Below are 19,374 nucleotides of genomic sequence, written 5' to 3'. Positions count from 1 at the left end.
CTCCCCAGAGCACAGGTAGTGCAGCTGTGTCGTCAGCTAGAATTCGTAGGACCTGCTCAGGGGTTCCTCGGGTCCCCGCCTCTGCCAGCAGCGGGGTCCCTCAGGGCCTGAGCTGCTCTTGCCCCCAGTACTGCCCAGGACCGCCGAAACTCCGCCCTCAGAGGTCACGCGCGCAGGATCGCCCCTTTTGGCCCAGCCCGCCTAATTCTCCAGTACCGCAGCACTCAGGTGGTAAATCTGTGCCCGTCACTACTGTCCCAGGGTCACCAAGAAGAAGAAAACTGGCAAGAAGAAGAAGACGAGGTCGGATGAGGAAGCTAGTCCACTTCACCCCTCCTTGACCCAGGACACCTGTGCCCGGCGGGGGGATGGTGACAGCCTGGTCAGCAGCCCAGGCCTGGGGCGGGCCTCCCCGGACGCGACCTTTACTTCCCCCCAGGAGGAGGGAGAGGGGCCCAGCAGCACAGCGGAGAGCAGCGAGCTCTCGGAGCCCGGCCAGATGGGCCTGCTTATTCCCGAGATGAAGGACACCTCCATGGAGCGCTTGGGGCAGCCCCTGAGTAAGGTCATTGACCAGCTCAACGGGCAGCTGGATCCCAGCACCTGGTGCTCCCACGTCCAGTCCCCAGACCAGTCCTTTCGGACCGGCTCTCCCGGGGAAGCCCCGGAGAAGCCGCCATTTTGCGACTTTAGTGGGGGGCTTCCAGCCCCAATGGACTTCTACCGCTTTACCGTCGAGAGTCCAAGCACTCTTACATCAGGTGGCAGCAACCATGACCCTGCAGGGCCTGGCCAACCGCTGCATGTTCCTGGTAGCCCTGCGACTGCTGGCCAAGAAGAGGGAGGAGGAGGAAGAGAGGGACAGACGCCTGGGGCCCTAAAGGACGCCCCCAGGAAGGCCCAGGAGCCGGGGACCCAGGAGCCGGACACTGAGTTGCCCCCGGTTGGGGAGGGGCCTGTGCCCGAACCAGAGCCCGGGACCCACGAGACTCTTTGCCAGCTCAAGCGAGACCCGCCCAGCCCGTGTCTGAGCAGCGCGGAGGACTCTGGGGTGGATGAGGGGCAGGGGAGCCCGTCCGAGATGACCCACTCGGCAGAGTTCAGGTGAGCCGGGCCCCCCGTGCGGCTGGCCTCAGAGCCGCTCCGGCCCTCCAAAGCTGGGGACAGTCTGTCCTCCAAATGAAGGAAGTGCGGCTCCTGAAAGGACTGGCCTGGGCTGGGAGGCGGGAGAGGGTGTAAGTCTCCCCCCCCCCCCCCCCCCCCCCCGTCACCTCACTTTGGCTCCCCATCGGGGAGCCAGGACGGCTGGGCTCCCTCTGGGTGCCTGCTTGGCCGCTGTGAGCCTGTGTCCCCTCCGCCCCTGCCCTCGCCCGACACCCCCCACGCTTGTCCCTCTCACAGAGTAGACAACAATCACTTACTCCTGCTGATGATCCATGTGTTTCGAGAAAACGAAGAGCAGCTGTTCAAGGTCAGTCCCAGGAACTCCAGGGCGAGCAGGAAAGCGTGCGGCCGGCAGGGGTGGGCGGGGCCGGGGTGCCTGACCCTCCTCCGTGCGGCCCCTCAGATGATCCGGATGAGTACCGGGCACATGGAGGGCAACCTGCAGCTGCTGTACGTGCTGCTCACCGACTGCTACGTCTACCTGCTCCGGAAAGGTGCCTGCCGCCCCCAGCACGGGCTCGCCGCCCTCCCTTTCCCCGCGCCCCCACCCCCGGCTCTTGGCCGCCGGGCGTGCGGCGACCAAAACGCTGCCCGGCTGTGCCACCGGCCGTCCCAGCACCCCAGGAGCCACGAGCCCCCCGTGTCATTCCCCTCCACCGTGTCCGATCGCGGGGCAAGGACGGGGCCTCCCTCAGAGAGAGGCCGGGTCTTAGAAAATGGGGCAGGGGGAGGGAAGAGAGGCCCCTATGAGTCATAGGCATTGGGGTCTCCTCTCTCAGGGGCCGCGGAGAAGCCATACCTGGTGGAAGAGGCCGTTTCTTACAACGAACTTGACTATGTGTCGGTGAGTGCAGGCTCGGCAGGTGGCATACACCGTAGGACAGGGCTCTGCGGGCCGCCAGAGCTGCCGAGCGAGGCTGCAGAGCGATGCGTGTCCCTGCCTCCCCCCCCCCCGTTGCCCCCCCACCCCGGGGTTGGGCATCAGCTTCTCTCTCAGAGCACCTTCCACACGTGATGCTGGGGACAAGAACCAAGTTTCTGACGTCTCTTCGTCCACCAGATTTCTGACCATCCCTCCCGAACTCATGCCAGGGTCCCCAGCCTCTGGGGCTTTACCTTGTGGCGACTCCGGGGCGTGCTTCTTCCTGCCCCAGCCAGCCCTCAGTCTGGCCATGGCCACGGCCACGGCTGCCTCTTCCTCCAGGCAGCCGCCAAGCCCCGTGCGCATGTGAAGGTGTTGTTTCTGGCAGGTGGGCCTGGACCAGCAGACGGTGAAGCTGGTGTGCACCAACCGCAGGAAGCAGTTCCTGCTGGACACGGCCGACGTGGCCCTGGCTGAGTGAGTGACACGCCCCTGACACCTCCCCGTTTGCATAGGACTGGAGAGCGGTCCTGGACTCCCCAGCCTTGGGGGAGGACGGGGAACAGTAGGATTCGAAGAAGTGGCGAACAGATGTGTTCCCTCTGGAACCTGTGGGGGGTGTACAAGCACACTGTCGGACTCTGTCGTCAGCTGGGAGGGGGGGGGGACCTGAGACCCCAGGTGGCCGCCAGAGAGGAAGGGGGCTGGCATGAGTTACTAACAGGGAAGAAACACACGCCCCGCCACCAGGCCACGGGGCCACAGAGTGCATGCAGAAATGACTCGGAATAGGATGGTGTCAGTATGCTGACTCGGGTCCCCTCTGCACCGCCGTATCTGGTCTGCCCTCCCCGGCAGACCCCAGGCCCCGGGTCACCGGGAATGGCTCGGCCTTCCCCAGGTCACCATGCGATGCCAGGGGACTGGTGCGCGTCATGCCCCACCTGCCGCCCTGAGCTCTGGTTCCGGCTGGCTCCCTCCCCGAAGTGCCGGTGACCCCCTCCGGGCCAGGGTCCCGTCCAGTGGAGAGGTGCCCCCACCCCGGCCTCTGACGGCACACCCCACGCCCTGTGCAGGTTCTTCTTGGCCTCTTTGAAGTCCGCCATGATCAAAGGCTGCCGGGAACCACCTTACCCCAGCGTCCTGACTGACGCCACCATGGAGAAGCTGGCGCTGGCCAAGTTTGTGGCTCAGGAGTCTAAGTGCGAGGTCAGTGCTGGTGGGGGGGGGTCATCCCTGAGAGGCCAGCTGTGGCGTCAGGGTGAGGTCAGGCGGTGCAAATAGAGGTCTGTAGCACTTCGGTGTCCCCCATCCCGAAAGGGCTCTCTTGCCCCTGGGTCCGGTCCCCCCGGCCCCCTGGGATATGTCCTTGCTTCTCTGTGGCCGTTCCTGGTGCCGGGCCGTCGGTGAGCCGGCCCGGACCTCACTGCTCTGTCTGCTGCCCCTCCCAGGCCACTGCTGTCGTTGTGCGCTTCTACGGGCTTGTCCACTGGGAGGACCCCATGGATGAGTCCCTGGGTCCCATGCCCTGCCACTGCTCACCCCCCGAGGGCGCCATCACCAAAGAAGGCGTGCTGCATTACAAGGCGGGCACCTCCTACTTGGGCAAAGAGCACTGGAAGACCTGCTTCGTGGTACTCAGGTGGGAGCTCCCGCAGCTCCGGCCTCAGGCCCGGCCTGGAGCTCTTTGGGCCAGCCACAGAGAGAGAAGCCCGAGGGGGCCCCCTTCCACCCCCACAAGGGTTTTAGAGTCCATCTATCTCGGGATATTAGAGCTTCTGTGTAAAGCCATCTTCGGGGCCCAAGGAATCCTGGGGCATCAGGTGTCGATCTGGGCTGGGCTGCTGCCAAGTGTCTCAGTGTCCCAGGTCTGCTGAGGGGGTAGTGTGCCCTCCTGTGCCTCTGGTTCCTTCTTCACCCTCCGTTTCACAGAAGATAGGCCCCTTGGCCTCTGGGGCTTCAGGCCCCAGCTTGCGGGGGGTCCCTGGGATCTGGGCTCCTCCTGGCCGCCAGTTCCCGGGACAGGCCTCACCCCTGTGTTGTGCCCCTGCAGCAACGGGATCCTCTACCAGTATCCCGACCGCACTGATGTCACCCCCCTGCTGTCGGTGAACATGGGGTGAGTGCCCTGGCAATGGGGGGCTGGGCAGGTATGGGGCCTGGCCCTAGCACCGGAAGGTGGGGACTGTGGCTGAGCCTGCGGCCCAGGGCTCCTGCCCTCCCTGGCTTGAGCTGGCATGCCCTCTTGTCCGTCAGTTCAGCCCACCCCTCTTAGCCCCATCCGGTCCAGCAGCCCTGACTGAAACCTGGGGGTCTGTGAAGCCCCAAGCAAGGGGAGGAGGGGCGGCTTCCTGTCAGGGAAGCAAGAGAAACTCCTTGTCAGGAAAGGATCTGGTCAGGCAGGGGAAGGGGCCGCTCCCCTGGGAAGCTCCTGACCTGATGGAAGATGGACACGCACATGCTTGGAGACCACCTCGGGCCCAGAGAGAGAGAGTGAATGACTGTATCCTGGTTCTGAGAGGGCCAGAGCCAAGAGCCCATTCTCACCCCTTGCCTGGCCAGACAAAGATCTCTAGAAGGATCTTCACAGAAAGGGGTGCGCTTGGCCAGCAGCTTTAAGCCTCTTCCGAGAGCCCAAGGGGTCCACACCACCTTCTGTCCTCCCGCCCCCGGGGACCGCGGGTGTAGGCAGGCCCATGTCCACGTGCCTCGAGCCACCCCTGCCTCCTTGCTGCCCTTTCACCCCTCCTCCTCTGGCCCAGGGGGGAGCAGTGCGGTGGCTGTCGGAGAGCCAACACCACGGATCGGCCCCACGCCTTCCAGGTCATCCTCTCCGACCGGCCCTGCCTAGAGCTGGGCGCCGACAGTGAGGCCGACATGGCCGACTGGATGCAGCATCTCTGCCAGGCTGTGTCCAAGGGGGTGAGCGCTCCCCACCTCCCGACCCAGCCAGGATCCCTGCTCCCTTCCCCGGACCCACACACTCAGGGAGCAAGCAGCCCCTGAAGACCAAGACAGGGACATCCAGGGGACAGCCCAGGAGCAGACCGAGAGCTCTGTGGCCTGACATTCCCACCTTCACCCCTGTCCCCCACCTCCACTTTCGAGGTGGCCGGAGCCTTTCCAGTCTCTGGAGGGAGGGGCCGAGGGGCTTGGCCGTGGGAGTGAGGAGTTCTGGAGTGGGGAGCTCTGTGGCTGGCCAGCCCAGACAGCTCCAGCTTGCCTCCCCCCACCCCTCTGCCAACGCTCTTCAGGTCATCCCCCAGGGGGTGACTCCCAGCCCCTGCATCCCCTGCTGCCTGGTGATCACCGACGACCGCCTCTTCACGTGCCACGAGGACTGCCAGACCAGCTTCTTCCGCTCCCTGGGCACAGTCAAGCTGGCCGACATCAATGCTGTCTCCACTGAACCGGGCAAGGAGTACTGTGTCCTGGTGAGCTGGCCCGGGGAGGGGGTGGGCGGCAGAGAGGCTATGGAGGCAGGCCCTGCAGAAGGAGCACTGCGTCGGCTCACCCGGGGACCCGCTCTCCCCAGGAGTTTTCCCAGGACGGCCAGCAGCCCCTCCCACCCTGGGTCGTCTACCTGAGCTGCACATCTGAACTGGACCGATTCCTGTCTGCACTGAGCTCCGGGTGGAAAACCATTTACCAGGTACCCAGCCGCCCAGGGCCTGAGGAGTGAGTGCAGCCACTGAGGCGGGAGTCGGGGGACAGCCCCGTTCCAGTAGCTCTGGGGCAGACTCTGGCCCCCGTGCACCTGAGGCTACAGCTGGTAGTCGAATCTAGGAGATGCAGCTCCTGACCTTGGTCCCACGGTGCAGGGGGACTCCGGGGTGCCCATGGCTCCCGGAAGAGCGGGGGTCCCGGCCGCAGCCCTCACAGCTGCCCTCCGTACCCCCACCCAGGTGGACCTACCCCGCAAGGCCATCCAGGAAGCCTCCAACAAGAAGTTCGAGGACGCCCTCAGCCTCATCCACAGCGCCTGGCAGCGGAGTGACAGCCTCTGCCGCGGCAGAGCCTCCCGGGACCCCTGGTGCTGAGGCGGAGCCGGCTGGCAGCCGGGGGGCCGAGAGAGGCCTGCCGAGCAGCACCCGGTGTCCTCGCTCCATCATCGTGCCACTCGGGGCCGGGCTTCCACCCGTGTTCCATAGCCCACTCCCGCCTGGGGGACAGAAGCACCGACCGGGGCTCGAGACAGGGTCTCTCCCCTCCCAGGGATCCAGAACGGGTGCTCCGCGCTCTCGGGCAGCACGCCCGGCCAGTGATGACTGGAGAGCGCTGGGCAGAGGGTCTGAGCCCTATGGGCTCTGCGTAGGCACGCATGCGTGGCATTGGCAGATGCATATGCATCTTTTCAGGAGGGCGATGAGAGTAATACCAGCTCTGAGGGGAGCAGAAGGACGGAGAGGGCAGGAGTCCCCTCTTCCCCTCCCGGGTCAGGGGTCCGGGCCTTGGCCCGCCATCCTTGTTCACTTTTGAGCACTCAGCGGGCGGTGTGGGGAAGCTGGGCACTAGGGCCTCCGTGCATGTTCCCTCCTCACTAACTCCATCCCCAGGCACACTGCTGTCTGCCTTGCGAGGGCCCACAGCTGCGGGCCGGGGTCGGGGCCCGGGGCTGGGCGGCCCCTCCCTGGCTGCCCGGAGGCCCTGCATGTCCACGGCCCCTGCCTGTCCCCAAACCACAGTGCCCGGTGCCTGGTGGACCCAGGAGGACGCAGGAGGCAGGCCGCCTCCTTCTGCCAGGAGCAAAGGGGAGGGAGGAGGGCTTGGAGAGGAGCAGAGCCCCGCCAGCCTGGCATCTTGGAGCGTGCCTCCTGACCGTCCCTTGCTTGGCTGGAGCCGGGCCCTCTGGGGGAAGGGGTCAGATGGTCTGGGTTTTGTTTTTTTAAATAAAATAGACATGTTATATTGCCAAGTCTTCGTCACTGGCCCTTTGTGACCAGGTTGGAGGTGGGGGATCACCAGCCCCCCCTAAAGCCCCTTGGCCATTCATTCCCTGGTTCTCTTCCATCAGCTGCCGTGTGCTGACACGGGGCACCCGATCACCCACTGCCCCCTTGCTGCTCTCTGGAGCTCAGGACCTGAGGGTTTCTTGGCCTGACCTTTGCTCTCCCTCCTACTTCCTACAGGGGCAGGGGAGGGGAAGCCACCCCTCTAGTCCCAGGGCCTGTCTCCACAGCCAGGGCAGGGCACTCCACGGCCAGCCTCCCCAGCTGTGGGGGCGAGGGCCAGCCATTTGGGATAAACCCAAAAGAGTCCAAGCTGTCCCTAGACCTCGTGTTGAGCTGCTGCCCTGGGGGCTGGCCAGAGGGTGCTGCCAAGCTTACCAGGCTCTGGAGGGGGAGGGGAGGGTGCTCTGAGGTGCTCCAGCACCCCACACCTCCAGGCCCTCACACCTGGGAGGAAACGGGTGGGCGCTGGGAAGGGTGGGCGTGGACGCGATAGAGGTGGGTTCCAGGCAGGGTGGCTCTGCCTCTGGTTCTGACTAGGACTTGGGTGGCAGGAGAGAGATGCCCTGGGGACAGAGGCCAAGGTGGGCAGGGTGGTGCTGTGAGGTCCCTTCTGACAAAGGGCCATTTCCACACTTGGGCCTCTCCTCCAGAAACCTACAGCCCAGAAGGGGCTCCCACCAGAAGGGGGCAGGACAGGGGCAAGTCCACACGGGGTGAGTGACCGAAGCCACAGGCCACTCCTTGAGACACATGGCTCAAAGGCCCTGAAGTCATGAGAGGCAGGGACGGGGAGAAAGGAGCCAGAAGTGGGGGGTGGGGGTAGGGACGTGGGCCATCTTGTCCTGGGTGAAGCCCTGCGTTAGGAATGTTCTTCACACATCTCTAGTCCTCCGAAAAACCTCTGAGGGAGGTCCTGATATCCCCATTTCACAAATAGACTGAAGCTAGGAGAGAGGAAGTGATTGCCCACGGTCACACGGGACAGACAGCAGAGCCTGGGATTCAAAATCAGTTCCACGGGACCCGAGAAGCCCCTTGCCACCTCTGCTCTCCCTGACAGTGGGACTGTAGACCCTGGGAGCCAGACTGGAAGACTGAGCCCGGGAAAGGGGAGCAGCAAAGACAATACAGGGTGGTTGTGGACAGTTGCTGCGTAGCCTGGGCACACGGTTTCAGGAGCCTCCCCAGGCAGTTGCCCCTGTGCCCAGGGCTCTGAGCTGCAGCAGGACTGGCTAGACCAGAGGTGGGGCCAGGGCCACCAAGCCCTTTGCCCCAGGGCCACCAGCCCTTTGCCCCAGGACCAGAGGGAGGGCAGGAAGACAAGCAGGAGGAGGTGTCTCAGCTGACTGGCACCTTCTCCCCGCCCCCAATCTCCGTCTTGCTCCAGGTGACCTTTTCCCCAGATCCCAGGGTCCAGGCACACCCCGCTGGGAGGTGTGGAGATCAGAGACAGCTGGGATTGGCCCGAGCCAGCGGGGGCGTGTCCCAGGCTCCTCCGGCCCCAGTAGCCAAGCGGAGCAGGTGGACTCCCGAGATAGACCAGGGTCCACCCGCCTACCCGACTGGGACCTCTGCCCTCCAGACATGGGCCCAGACCCCCTTGATCCCCAGCCCTGTGGCCGTGCAGGGGTGCAGACAGCATAAGCACCACCACCCCGGGGCCTGTGCCCATGTCTCTGACCCGGGCACTGCCGGCCTCAGGAACAGAGGCCATGGAGACGGTTGCCCCAGCTGTGGACCTGGTGCTGGGCGCCTCGGCCTGTTGCCTGGCCTGCGTCTTCACCAACCCCCTAGAGGTGGTGAAGACGAGGCTGCAGCTGCAAGGGGAGCTGCAGGCCCGCGGCACCTACCGACGGCCCTACAGGGGCTTTTTGGCCTCGGTAGCAGCCGTGGTCCGTGCAGACGGGCTGTATGGCCTGCAGAAGGGGCTGGCTGCCGGCCTCCTTTACCAGGGCCTCATGAATGGCGTCCGCTTCTACTGCTACAGCCTGGCGGGCCAGGCTGGCCTCACCCAGCTGCCTGGTGGCACCCTGGTTGCGGGCGCCGTGGCTGGGGCACTGGGAGCCTTCGTGGGGAGCCCCGCTTACTTGGTGAGTGCCTTGTCTCCATCCTTCTCCACCCCGTGACCCCGCTCCCTCAGGGGCTCCGGAGCCTCCCAGGGTGGCTCTGGTACCGGGTGGGGTGGGGCGGGCTGGGTGGGGCCGTGCCCGGGACATCCCCGCCCCGGACTGAAATCTGCCCCTGGGCCCGCAGCACCAGAGTCTTGCTCCTGGAGTCCCTTCTCCCCTCGGCCAGAGCCAGAGGAGGGGGCAGAGGGTGGCAGGACAGGTGCTGGCTCAAACCCAGCATGGTCACTCGTCTTCCTGTGTGGCCCAGCAAGTTAAGAATAAGCAAAGCCCCCGCGTCCTAGGCTGGACGCTGAATAGCCGTGATCCCACTGAGTCCTCAGAACAGCTTGTCCAGCGGGAGCAGACAGACCAGGAGAAGGTCAAGTGACTTGCCCCAGGTCACACTGAGATGCAGACCCAGGCCGACTTCAGAGCCTCCCCCCCAACGCTATTCCCCTCGCCCCCTAAGCTGTGGGTGTGGGCCCTTGGGGTCTGGATGTCGGGGCACAGCTCGTCCAGTCCCTCTGTCACATCTGCTCTCACAGGTCAAAACACAACTGCAGGCCCAGACGGTGGCCGCAATGGCCGTGGGGCACCAGCACCATCACCAGGTAGGAACCGTCACTCCCCAGAGCCGCCTGGACTGGGTGGGCTGGATGGGCTCCTGGGCTGGCAGGGGCTGCGCAGTGACCCAGTGCCTTCTCCCCACAGAATGTTCTGGGTGCCTTGGAGACCATCTGGCGGCAGCAGGGCCTGGCGGGGCTATGGCGGGGCGTGGGCGGGGCTGTGCCCAGAGTCATGGTCGGCTCAGCCGCGCAGCTGGCCACCTTTGCCTCTGCCAAGGCCTGGGTGCAGGAGCAACAGGTGAGGAGCCAGGGACGCCTGTGCCCACCCGCAGACACGACAAAGTCGCGTCATCTGCCTCCTTTCTCCCTGTCCGGGCCCTCATCACACCCTAACATCTCCAGCTGGACCCCCACCTCGAGAAGCCCAGGGGGAAGGGACGGACAGGGCCCCTGAAGAAAGCTGAGGACCCCGGCTCTGCCCTCGCGCCCGGCAGGGGTGGGGGCCGGCAGCGAGCCCTGACGCTGTGAAGGAGCCGGGCTGGGGGAATGGCTGGAGGGGCCTGGTCTGCTCACTTTCCCCCAGCTCTTCCAGCCCCAAGCGCTGGGAGGGTAGGGTGGGCACTGTGTGAGTAGGGGGAGGACAGCTGCAGGGGTCAGAGCCTGTCCCATCCCCATAGTGGCTCCCGGAAGACAGCTGGCTGGTCGCTTTGGCTGGAGGCATGATCAGCAGCGTGGCCGTGGCTGCAGTCATGACCCCCTTCGACGTGGTCAGCACGCGGCTCTACAATCAGCCCGTGGACGGAACTGGCAGAGTGAGCAGGGGACGGCGCAGGGGGATGCGGGGAGCTGGAGTGCGTGCGCACACACACACACACACACACACACACACACACACACACACACCAGAGACGGGCAGACCTGCAAACACATTGCAAGCACGTTGATTCGGCTTGTTCGCTGAGCACCCATGTCCCGGGCATAGGCGAAGCATGCTCACATCTGGATTTCAGTCTATCCTCACAACCACCTTCATTTTCCTGATGGGGAAACGGAAGGTCGGGGAGATCTAGGGACGCACCTGACGTCACCCAGCTGCTAAGTGCAGGAGCCTGACCCACAGCCTGGCAGACACGCACAGCCATCACATACACTGGTGCAGGGTGTGCTCAACAAAGGTGCCCTCTAAAGACCGAGCTGGGGACGAAATCCACTCCTGTGCCACTAGCCAGAGCTCGGCCCCGGGCATGGGGCTGTGGCTGCCTGGAGGAAGAGGTCTCTTCTTAAATTTCACAGCCTCAAGGGCCACCCTTCTGTAAGTTGCCAGCCTGGGGAGAGCCTCTGTACTGATGGCCACAGAAGCCCCTACACACAGACACCCCCCACCGGCTGTGCCAGCCAGGGCCCCATGACCCCTGCAGTGACATCCGCCCTGTGTCTGTCCCCAGGGCCTGATGTATGGTGGCCTTGCCGACTGCCTGGTGAAGATCTGGCGGCAGGAGGGCCCCCTGGCGCTCTACAAGGGGCTGGGCCCGGCCTACCTGCGCCTGGGCCCCCACACCATCCTCAGCATGCTCTTCTGGGATGAGCTCCGGAAACTGGCCACGCGGGGCCAGCACCAGGGCACCTAGGCGGCATCCCTCAGCCGGGTATCCTGACGCAGCCCGGGACCTGGCAGGAAGCAACAGCCCGCTCCGGCGGCGAATGGCCATCTCAGAGCAGGCCACAGGCCCAGACCCTGCCACACGTCCGAGGAGAGTGTGGACAGCTCTGGTCAACCCAGACGCATGGCCCACTCAGGGCCCCGACCTCCGCTCTGGATCACCAGCCACTCTGTTCCCCCGGCAATTCTCTTCCCTCTCTGCCTGGGTTACCTCATCCCAGAGCCTTACCCGTGACTATAATAACCGCTCCGGGGTCACCACACGCTGGGTCACTCACGTGCATCAGCCTGCTGAGTCCGCGGACAGGACGACACAGGGAAATCCTCTCTTACCAAGAGGAAGCCCAGGCTGAGCAAGGCGATGCTCTTTGACCAAAGCCGGACTGCTCTGAGGGGGCGGAGCCGGGAATGGAACTTAGCTCCGCCCAGCGCAGACTGGTGCCCCTGCCGAGAGCCAGGACCACGGGGGCTGGAGGGCCCCTGAGTGTCGCTGCACACAGGCCCCAGGACGCACCGGGAGGCCGTCCTGTCACATCAGTGAGCTCAGGCTGCCGTAAGAAGCACCCAGACCGGGGGTTCAAGCAGCAGAGGCTGGAAGTCCAAGCTCAAGGTGTCAGCACGGTCGGTTTCTCCGAGGCCTCTCTCCTTGGCAGCCCTGGGTCCTCACACAGTCTTCCTTCTGTGTCTGTGTTTGAATCTCTTCTTACAGGGACACTAGTCATGTTGGATTAGCGCCCACCCTAATGTCCTCGTTGTAACTTAATTACCTCTTTAGAGACCTCGCCTCCAAGTACGGTCACAGGCTGGGGGTTAGAGCTTCAGTATATGAATGTGGGGGAGGGGGAGACATAATTCGGCCCACGACATCCACTGAGAGCTTTTCCCGAGGGCCTCCTAGATGCCTGGCACTGTGGGCATTTGCACAAATCCTCATGACAATTCTGAAAGGGAGCTCTTGCGATGCCCATTCTTCAGATAAGGAGGCTGAGGCCCACTTGCTTAGGTGAGTCGCAGAGCCAGGTGTCCTCACCCCAGGCCCTTTGCCCAAGCTGCCGCCACACTCCCCCCAGTGAGTATGTTCCTAAGGCCCGCGCTGACCTTTGTGCTTCAGAGACGGACACCGAGTCCCTGGAAGGGACAGGACTGGCCCAGGTCAAACAGCCTGAACCCTGCCACACACCATGTCCGCTGTTCCACGGGTCCCCCTAGCACACACTCCAAACCAATAAAGTTTTCTATTTTGTTTACTTCAACGACTCCCTTCTGCTAGCAGCTTCAGTCTCCCCCAGCCCTGCACCCCCACCCTTGGCTCTCTCTCCTTAGTCCTGGGAAAGGAGGATCCAAAAGTTTTGGGACAGGCCAGTCACACCCCACTGTTTCCAGCCCTACTGAGGCCTGCCACCTAGTGGACACAGGGAGGACCGTCAAGGAGGGCTGCCCTGTGGCTGAGGGAGAGGAGGGCCCAGAACTTTCTCTCAACCTCAGGCTGTGGGAGGATAGATGCCCTGCCTCCAGACCTCAGGCTGTGGGGGGACAGACCACCTTCCAGACCTCAGGCTGAGGAGGCTGAGCCTCAGGCTGTGGGGACATAGACGTCCCCTTCCAGCCCTGGGGCTGAGGGGGCAGAGCCCACACGGAAGGCTGGGGGCAGGGGCAACAGAGAGGCTTGGGGCTTCAGGAAGGCCTTGTGGGGCAAGCCCTGGAGGAAGGTGAAAAAGTGGGCACACCACTTGAGCGGGGACAGAGGGCAGAGACCAGTGCTGGAGATGCCCCCCGTGTCATGCTGGCCAGATGTGGAGCCCCTGAGCAGCGGTTGGCTCCCAAGGCCCCATAACCCTGTGGCCCTAAAAGTGCAAGGCCCCTGCCTCCCCTTCCTGCCCCTCCCCTCTCTTCCTCCCCTCCTTCCCTCTCCCCCACTTCTGACCCCTCCCCGCCCCACCCCCCAGCCCCGCTTCTGACCCCTCCCCTCCCCCAACACCCCCCCCACCCGGCTTCTGACCCCTCCCTGCCCCTCCCCTCCCTCCCCTCCCTCCACGGACACCTTTGCCCCATGACGTTGGTCTCTGTGGTGCAGACCTGGCCGGAGGCTGGGGCCGATCTCGGCGGCCATGTTCTCCCTGCCATCCCTTCCCTCCTGGCTCTCCAGCCTCCCCTCCCTCCAGTGGGGCTCCGGCCTCCTCGACTCTGTCCTTCAAGGTGAGCCCCGCCCCTCGGGCAGCTCGGGGGTGGACCCCCCACGTGCTCTCCCACCACCTCCCACCCTGCCCAACTGGCTTGCCCTCCCCCCTGCCCCTCAGGCCTCATCGGGGCCAGTGGCGTCTCGGTCCTGAGCAGCCTCCTGAAGGCCTACTTCTTTGTGAACTGTGCCAAGTGAGTGCCCGCCCGGCCCCTCCCGGCCCGGGCCCTGAGCCCACTCCAGCTGGCGTGGGGAGGACTGCAGGGAAGAGACCCCCTCCCCAGAGCGCGGTTGGGGGCACGGCCGCTGCCTGGGCCTGCCCACGCCCGCTCTGCCCCACAGCAGCCCCGAGCGGCGGCTGGAGAAGCAGCGGCTGCAGGCCCAGTGGGCCCCGCTGGAGACGGTGCACCTGGCCGGGCTGACCCTGATCCTGACCGTCCTGGGGGCGCGCGTGGCCGCCCTGGTGGTGCTGGAGTTCTCCCTCCGGGCCGTCTCCACCCTGCTCTCCCTGGGCAAGGTAAGGCTTCCAGAGGTGGTGAGTCACTGCCCAGCCCCGGCCCTGGCTTTCACCCTGGAACACGGGGAGCTGGGCCCCCCTGGAGCACTCTGTCTCCTCACTGCCCCTTTCCGTGAGTCTGAGACTGGAAAGTGTAGCTTGCCTCCTGGGATTGGGAGCACAGTCCCGCTCGCTCGCTCGCAGTGGCCTGCAGTGGCCTGCAGTGGCCTGAGCCGCAGGCCACGAAGAGAGCGGTGGCAGCTCCCGGCTACGGAGCTCCCCACGTGCCAGGCGCCGCGCCACATATCACAGGGGGTGAAGCTCTGCTGTGCTCTCCGTTTCCCACGTGGGGAGACTCAGGCTCAGGGAGGGTGAGCGGCTTGTCCCAGGTCAACCAGCAAGACATAGAGTCAGGCTTTGAAGCCAGGTCTGCAAGGCTCCGAGCCACCAACCTTCAGCCACAGTAACAATCGTGATGGAAATAAGTGAAAAGACGTGGTCCCGGTAGGGCTTGACCTGGAGGCAGCAGTCCTTCTTCGGGAATGGTTCCCGAGGGTCCTTCCGGCTCCAGCCTCCTACAGAGTGGTCTGCGCGCCTTCACAGCCCCCCGGCCCGTGCCGAGCCCCCACCACCACCACGGCCCCTCTTCTGCGCCCTCCCCGCGCAGGGCTCGGACAGGGAGAGGCTGCGGCTGTACCTGCTGAGCCAGTACTCGCTGGGCTGCGGACTGACCTGCGGCCTGAGCTTCCTGCAGGAGGGCGCCCCTCACCGCACCCTGAACCTGCTGCTGGGCGTCTGGCTGGCCACCCTGCTGCGCGCGGGGGCCAGGCGCGTCTGCCGCCACGTCTGCCAGCTCTACGAGCTGCACAGCAGCCAGCACTACTGCGGGCTCTGCCTGGGCCTGCTGGCCGGCGCGCACCGCCTCCCCCGGCTGCTGGCCCGCGCCCTGGCCGTGGCCTTCGCTGTGGGGGACCTGGCCGCCGTGGTGCTCGTCAACCGGGACTTCCCGACCGCCTCAGACGCCGTGCGCTTCTGGACGCCGCTCGTCATCTGCTACGCCCTGCTGGTCATCTACATGCAGGGTGAGGGCCACCGCGGGGGTCCTGGGCAGCGGCGGCCTCACTCGGCACTCATCCCGCTGTCTGACCCGGGCACGGCGTCACGCCAGGCCCTGGGGAGACCGACCGCGATCAGACCCCTCCCCTGCCATCCCGGGGCGCCCAGTCTAGCGACAGAAGCCATATGCAGCAGCTCAGGGAAGGGTGTGGTGTGCAGCGGGAGCCCTGAGGAGACGGGGCTCGAATGGGGTTTTGAAGGATAAGTAGGAGCCCTCTGGGGGAGGTAGGGGAGGGGAGAAGGAGGTCCTGGCAGGGGGAACCACACATACCAAAGCCCAGAGGTGAGAGAAGGCATGGCACCGTCAAACAACTGAAAAATGTTGAGTATGGCTATCTCCCCAAGGGAATGGGGAGGGCATGAGGCTGGCCAGTTTCATGGGGGCCTGACGGGGAGCCGTCATCAGCCTGGCCGGCCATCTGCTGAGGAGCCACTGCAGGGTTTCGGCGGGGGGAGTGACCTGGTCAGATGCGGGCCATAGGAAGAGCCAGCTGGCTGAAGGGGAGAGATGGGGTAGCCGGGGCAAGACAGGGAAGGGCAGTCAGGCAGAGAGCAGCAGGTGCAAAGGCCCTGAGGTGGAAGTGAGCTTGGTGTGCTTGATGAACAGCAAGAAAACCTGGATGGCTCCGGGGTAGTAGGGAGGGGAGCAAGTCCGAGATGAGGTGAGGTTGGAGAGCGGGCATGGTTCCTATCAGGCAGGCCTCACAGGCAAGGTAAGGAGTTTGGAGTTTACCCCACATGCAATGGAAGGTCCTGGGAAGAATGCAAGCAAAGGAAAGATTTCATCTCGGTGATGTGCTTAGAAGGTCACTAGCTGCTGAGCAGACATGGAGTAGACCCTTGACCCACAAGGTCAAGAACAGAAGCCAGGAGCTGGGACTGGGCGGGGCAGCGGGAGTGGGGAGGTGGGCTCAGGTGGGCGATCTACTTAGCAGAAAGAGTCCCCAGGGTTTACTGATGGATCAGATGTGGGGTGCAGTCAGGATGACTCCTGCCACTTGGAGCTGGCCCCCCTCCCCCGCCCACTGCAGGCAGAGCTCAAACATCTGGGAAGCTTGGGGTGAGCATTGAGGCCTGGGAGGCCGGTGCTCAGAGAGTGGGGGTGGGGAGGAGGGAGGCAAGGAAGGGGGCTGCAAGGGGAGGGGAAGGTGGGGAGGGAGATGGGAGGTCCGGGCCCTGCCCCAGCCTGGACCTGAGGTTGGGGCAGTAGGTGTGGTGGCAGGCGGTGACAAGCGCCCGCCCCCCGCAGAGGAGCAACGGCAGCACCCCGACCTGCAGAGCCATGTCCAGACTCTGCTGGTGCGCATGGGTGGCCTCTTTGTGCTGCTGCTGACCGTGGGCAGCTGGCTGGACCTCCTGGGAGTCGTCCTGTCCCTGCTGGGCGAGCTCTGGTGCCTGGCAGGCACCCGCACTCTGCTGGGCCTTTGCCAGATACAGGTGGGCAGTCCCCCGCCCCCCCCACTGAGACACCGCAGACACTGAGCCCTGCTCCAGACAGCCCGAGGAGCTTCAGCGTGCCCCAAGTTTAAGAAGAGCTGGGGTGACCTCTCGGGGTGGGGGCAGAAGGAGCTGAAATCCCCTCTCCCTCCTGGTGTTAACCTTTGACCCCTCAGAAGTCCCACGTGGGAGGAAGGGCCTGGGTAATCGGAGGGTAATCTGAAGTCCCCCACCAGGGGATGGGGGAACTGAGGGATGTCCTCAATCTTTTCCTCCCCACCTTCCCTCAGGATTTTCCATCCCAGAGGCCTTCGGTGTCCGCTCCAGGGCAGGCCCAGCCCCAGCCCTCAGCACCTGCCGAGCCCCGGGACACAGCCCCCTCCTGACCTGCCTTAGCAAGGACTGGAGTCTGTCTGAGGCCCACCCAGGCTCATGTGGAGGCCTTGACCACCAGGACACTGCCCCGAGGCAGACAGAGGCGCAGGCCGGCCCCCACCTGGAGCTTGAGGTGGGCGCTGGGGGCTGCTGGCAGGAAGGGTTTGGGGTCCTCAGAAGGGGGCCAGTGGGTGAAGCCCTGTTTTTCTCAGGATGGACAATGGATACAGCCCCCTCAGACCCTGCTTTCCCCAGGGGGCTTGCGGAATGGGGGAGAATTGCGTCCTCAGAGTGGCCCCCCTTTACTGGCCTCCCTCACCTCCTCCATGAACAACAATAAAGATGATTTTTCTCAACCTGTGTGTAGAATCATGAACACACAGAGAGGGAAAGAGGCTTTTCTGGGGCCACACAGCCCTTCTTTTTTTTTTTTTTTTTAAAGATTTTATTTATTTATTCGACAGAGATAGAGACAGCCAGTGAGAGAGGGAACACAAGCAGGGGGAGTGGGAGAGGAAGAAGCAGGCCCACAGCGGAGGAGCCCGATGTGGGGCTCGATCCCATAACGCCGGGATCACACCCTGAGCCGAAGGCAGACGCCCAACCGCTATGCCACCCAGGCGCCCCTCACACAGCCCTTCTGGCGGGGGCAGGCTTCAGGAATACATGCGGGCTGGGTCCACTGGGGTTCAGGAGTTACTACTGATGTGGCTGAGGAAGTGATGGGGATTCAGTGGCACGGACTCAGGGTCTAGCCCCCACCTGCAGTTGTGGGTGGACGGTGTCCGTGCCCCTTCCCATCCTAGGCTAAGACCATGCGGGTCCTTACCATCTCAGGCTCGTTCAGCCCTGTCTTCCCTGCAGGGCCCAGCCCAGGGAGGCCACAGAGTATCTGGGAGAAGATTGGATACCATCTCCTCTGCTTACTTGCTGTGTGGTCTTGGGTGGGTCGCTGCCAGTCTCTGAGCCAGTCAGAAGAAAACTTGCCATGTGTAGGGTGCTTACCACATGCCAAGCATTTTCATGATCTCATTTTGTTCTGACATCAGCCCCAAGAGACAGCTACTGTTATCCCTTTTTAACAGATTCAGAAATAAGCTCAGAGAGGTTATGTAACTTGCTCAGGGTCACAGAGCTAGTTAGTGGCAAAGCCAGGAAGGGAGCCTAGGTGGCCTGACTCCCAAAGTTCAAGTGCTTTGCATGATACTTGCTACCCTCTTCTCATTGAAAAACTGGGGCCAGGGAAACCAACAAAGGTGCACATAAAAAATATGGCATGTCCATTCCTGGAAGATTCTGGAATGTGGTTCCAGCCACCTTGTGAGCAGAGTTGCCTAAGGCTCCATCACAGCCATGTTTTCCTGGCCCGCAGGGATTGAGGGGGATTCGTAGGAGGGGCCCCACAGGACAAAGAAGACTCCTAGCTAGGGGGCGTCCAGGAGGCTACCAGGCTCAGTTGTCTGGGATTGGCAGAGGACACACCAGGAAGGAGGTGAGGGGAAAAGGTTCTTGGAGGATTCCAGGTTTTGGCAAGCCCTGCTTCTCAGCAAAGGCCACCATGATCACCCAAAGGCTACTGCTTTGGGAAGCAGAGTCTGGTGTAGGGTTCTCTGCTCCCCACCCGGGGGCACACCTGGGACATGGGCAGGCTGGCCTCAAGGCTGGTCTGGGTGGTTTCAGCTCCTTCCTCCAGAAATGGACACCTACTGACAGCTCAAGCCCAGTCTCTGATCCCTTGCTGTCCATGCTCTACCCCCAGGAGGGCCTCTCAGCTCCAAAGCAGCTGAGGTGGGGGAAATGCCTGTGGTTGCCCCTTCCCCCAATCCAGGACCCAGCCCCCCTCTGCCTGGGAGTGTGTTCAGTTCCCTCCGGGCAGGAAACTTGCCCCAGTCTGGGAGGAAATGGCTCAGTTAGCTGGGCACACGGCCAGCCCTTGCCAGACCCAGACTGGGCACCGGGTTCCGACTCAGGCCCGATGTTTTTGCTGGAAGGTTCCCTGGCCTCCTGGCCCCCAACACAGTCTGGGATCCGGTGGGGACAGGGCTGGGAGGGGATTAGATTTGGCGGTCCTTTCCTTTTTATGGACACAGGGACCATTTCCAAACAAAAATTGGGCCACATGTGTTGGAATAGGATTCTTTTCTTATCTATTAAATTATTTTTGTGGGGGCACCTGGGTGGCGCAGTCGTTAAGCGTCTGCCTTCGGCTCAGGGTGTGATCCCGGCGTTCTGGGATCGAGCCCCACATCAGGCTCCTCCGCTGGTAGCCTGTTTCTTCCTCTCCCACTCCCCCTGCTTGTGTTCCCTCTCTCGCTGGCTGTCTCTCTCTGTGTCAAATAAATAAATAAAATCTTTAAAAAAATTATTTTTGTGAAAAGTCTAACAAGGGTATAAAAATTAGATCACTCTAAGTGAGGCATTTAGCAAATCTCCATCCAAAGAAAGAAAAACAGGACTGAAGT

The 19,374-nt window shown here is 63.5% G+C and overlaps 3 protein-coding genes across 7 annotated transcripts in view; all 3 read left to right on the top strand.

The window, feature by feature from the left end:
• The window catches only part of PLEKHM2 (pleckstrin homology and RUN domain containing M2), a 37,362-nt gene extending 30,421 nt beyond the window's left edge, over window positions 1-6,941 (top strand). For all 3 annotated transcript variants that reach the window (XM_087858494.1, XM_045774678.2, XM_087858495.1), the window contains 12 exons: window positions 262-1,104; window positions 1,402-1,471; window positions 1,568-1,658; window positions 1,944-2,008; window positions 2,415-2,503; window positions 3,103-3,235; window positions 3,478-3,668; window positions 4,080-4,145; window positions 4,789-4,948; window positions 5,281-5,460; window positions 5,562-5,678; window positions 5,932-6,941. In XM_087858494.1, the coding sequence (XP_087714620.1) occupies window positions 262-1,104; window positions 1,402-1,471; window positions 1,568-1,658; window positions 1,944-2,008; window positions 2,415-2,503; window positions 3,103-3,235; window positions 3,478-3,668; window positions 4,080-4,145; window positions 4,789-4,948; window positions 5,281-5,460; window positions 5,562-5,678; window positions 5,932-6,066 (2,140 nt within the window). In that variant the 3' untranslated portion in view covers window positions 6,067-6,941. The remainder of the gene's footprint in view (window positions 1-261; window positions 1,105-1,401; window positions 1,472-1,567; window positions 1,659-1,943; window positions 2,009-2,414; window positions 2,504-3,102; window positions 3,236-3,477; window positions 3,669-4,079; window positions 4,146-4,788; window positions 4,949-5,280; window positions 5,461-5,561; window positions 5,679-5,931) is intronic.
• A 1,541-nt stretch (window positions 6,942-8,482) lies between these two features.
• Window positions 8,483-12,559, top strand: SLC25A34 (solute carrier family 25 member 34). Its single transcript, XM_045774680.2, has 5 exons — window positions 8,483-9,068; window positions 9,632-9,697; window positions 9,798-9,950; window positions 10,330-10,464; window positions 11,098-12,559. The coding sequence occupies exons 1-5, from the start codon at window positions 8,649-8,651 to the stop codon at window positions 11,278-11,280; spliced, it is 957 nt and encodes a 318-aa protein (XP_045630636.2). The 5' UTR covers window positions 8,483-8,648; the 3' UTR covers window positions 11,281-12,559.
• A 797-nt stretch (window positions 12,560-13,356) lies between these two features.
• Window positions 13,357-17,268, top strand: TMEM82 (transmembrane protein 82). Of its 3 annotated transcripts, none has more exons than XM_045774710.2 (6): window positions 13,357-13,508; window positions 13,610-13,682; window positions 13,831-14,005; window positions 14,652-15,066; window positions 16,350-16,537; window positions 16,828-17,268. In XM_045774710.2, the coding sequence occupies exons 1-6, from the start codon at window positions 13,421-13,423 to the stop codon at window positions 16,921-16,923; spliced, it is 1,035 nt and encodes a 344-aa protein (XP_045630666.1). In that variant the 5' UTR covers window positions 13,357-13,420; the 3' UTR covers window positions 16,924-17,268. The 3 variants fall into 3 exon arrangements, with proteins under 3 accessions (XP_045630666.1, XP_045630665.1, XP_045630664.1); XM_045774709.2 differs by having other exon boundaries at window positions 14,493-15,066; XM_045774708.2 differs by having other exon boundaries at window positions 13,358-13,508; window positions 14,588-15,066.
• Window positions 17,269-19,374: the final 2,106 nt, after the last annotated feature.

Source organism: Ursus americanus, chromosome 33 (assembly GCF_024610735.1).
Source record: "Ursus americanus isolate L20-20 chromosome 33, mUrsAme1.1.p, whole genome shotgun sequence".
Lineage (NCBI taxonomy): Eukaryota > Metazoa > Chordata > Mammalia > Carnivora > Ursidae > Ursus > Ursus americanus.
The sequence above is the reverse complement of the archived record's forward strand: the minus strand, read 5'-3'. Positions and strand labels throughout refer to the sequence as shown.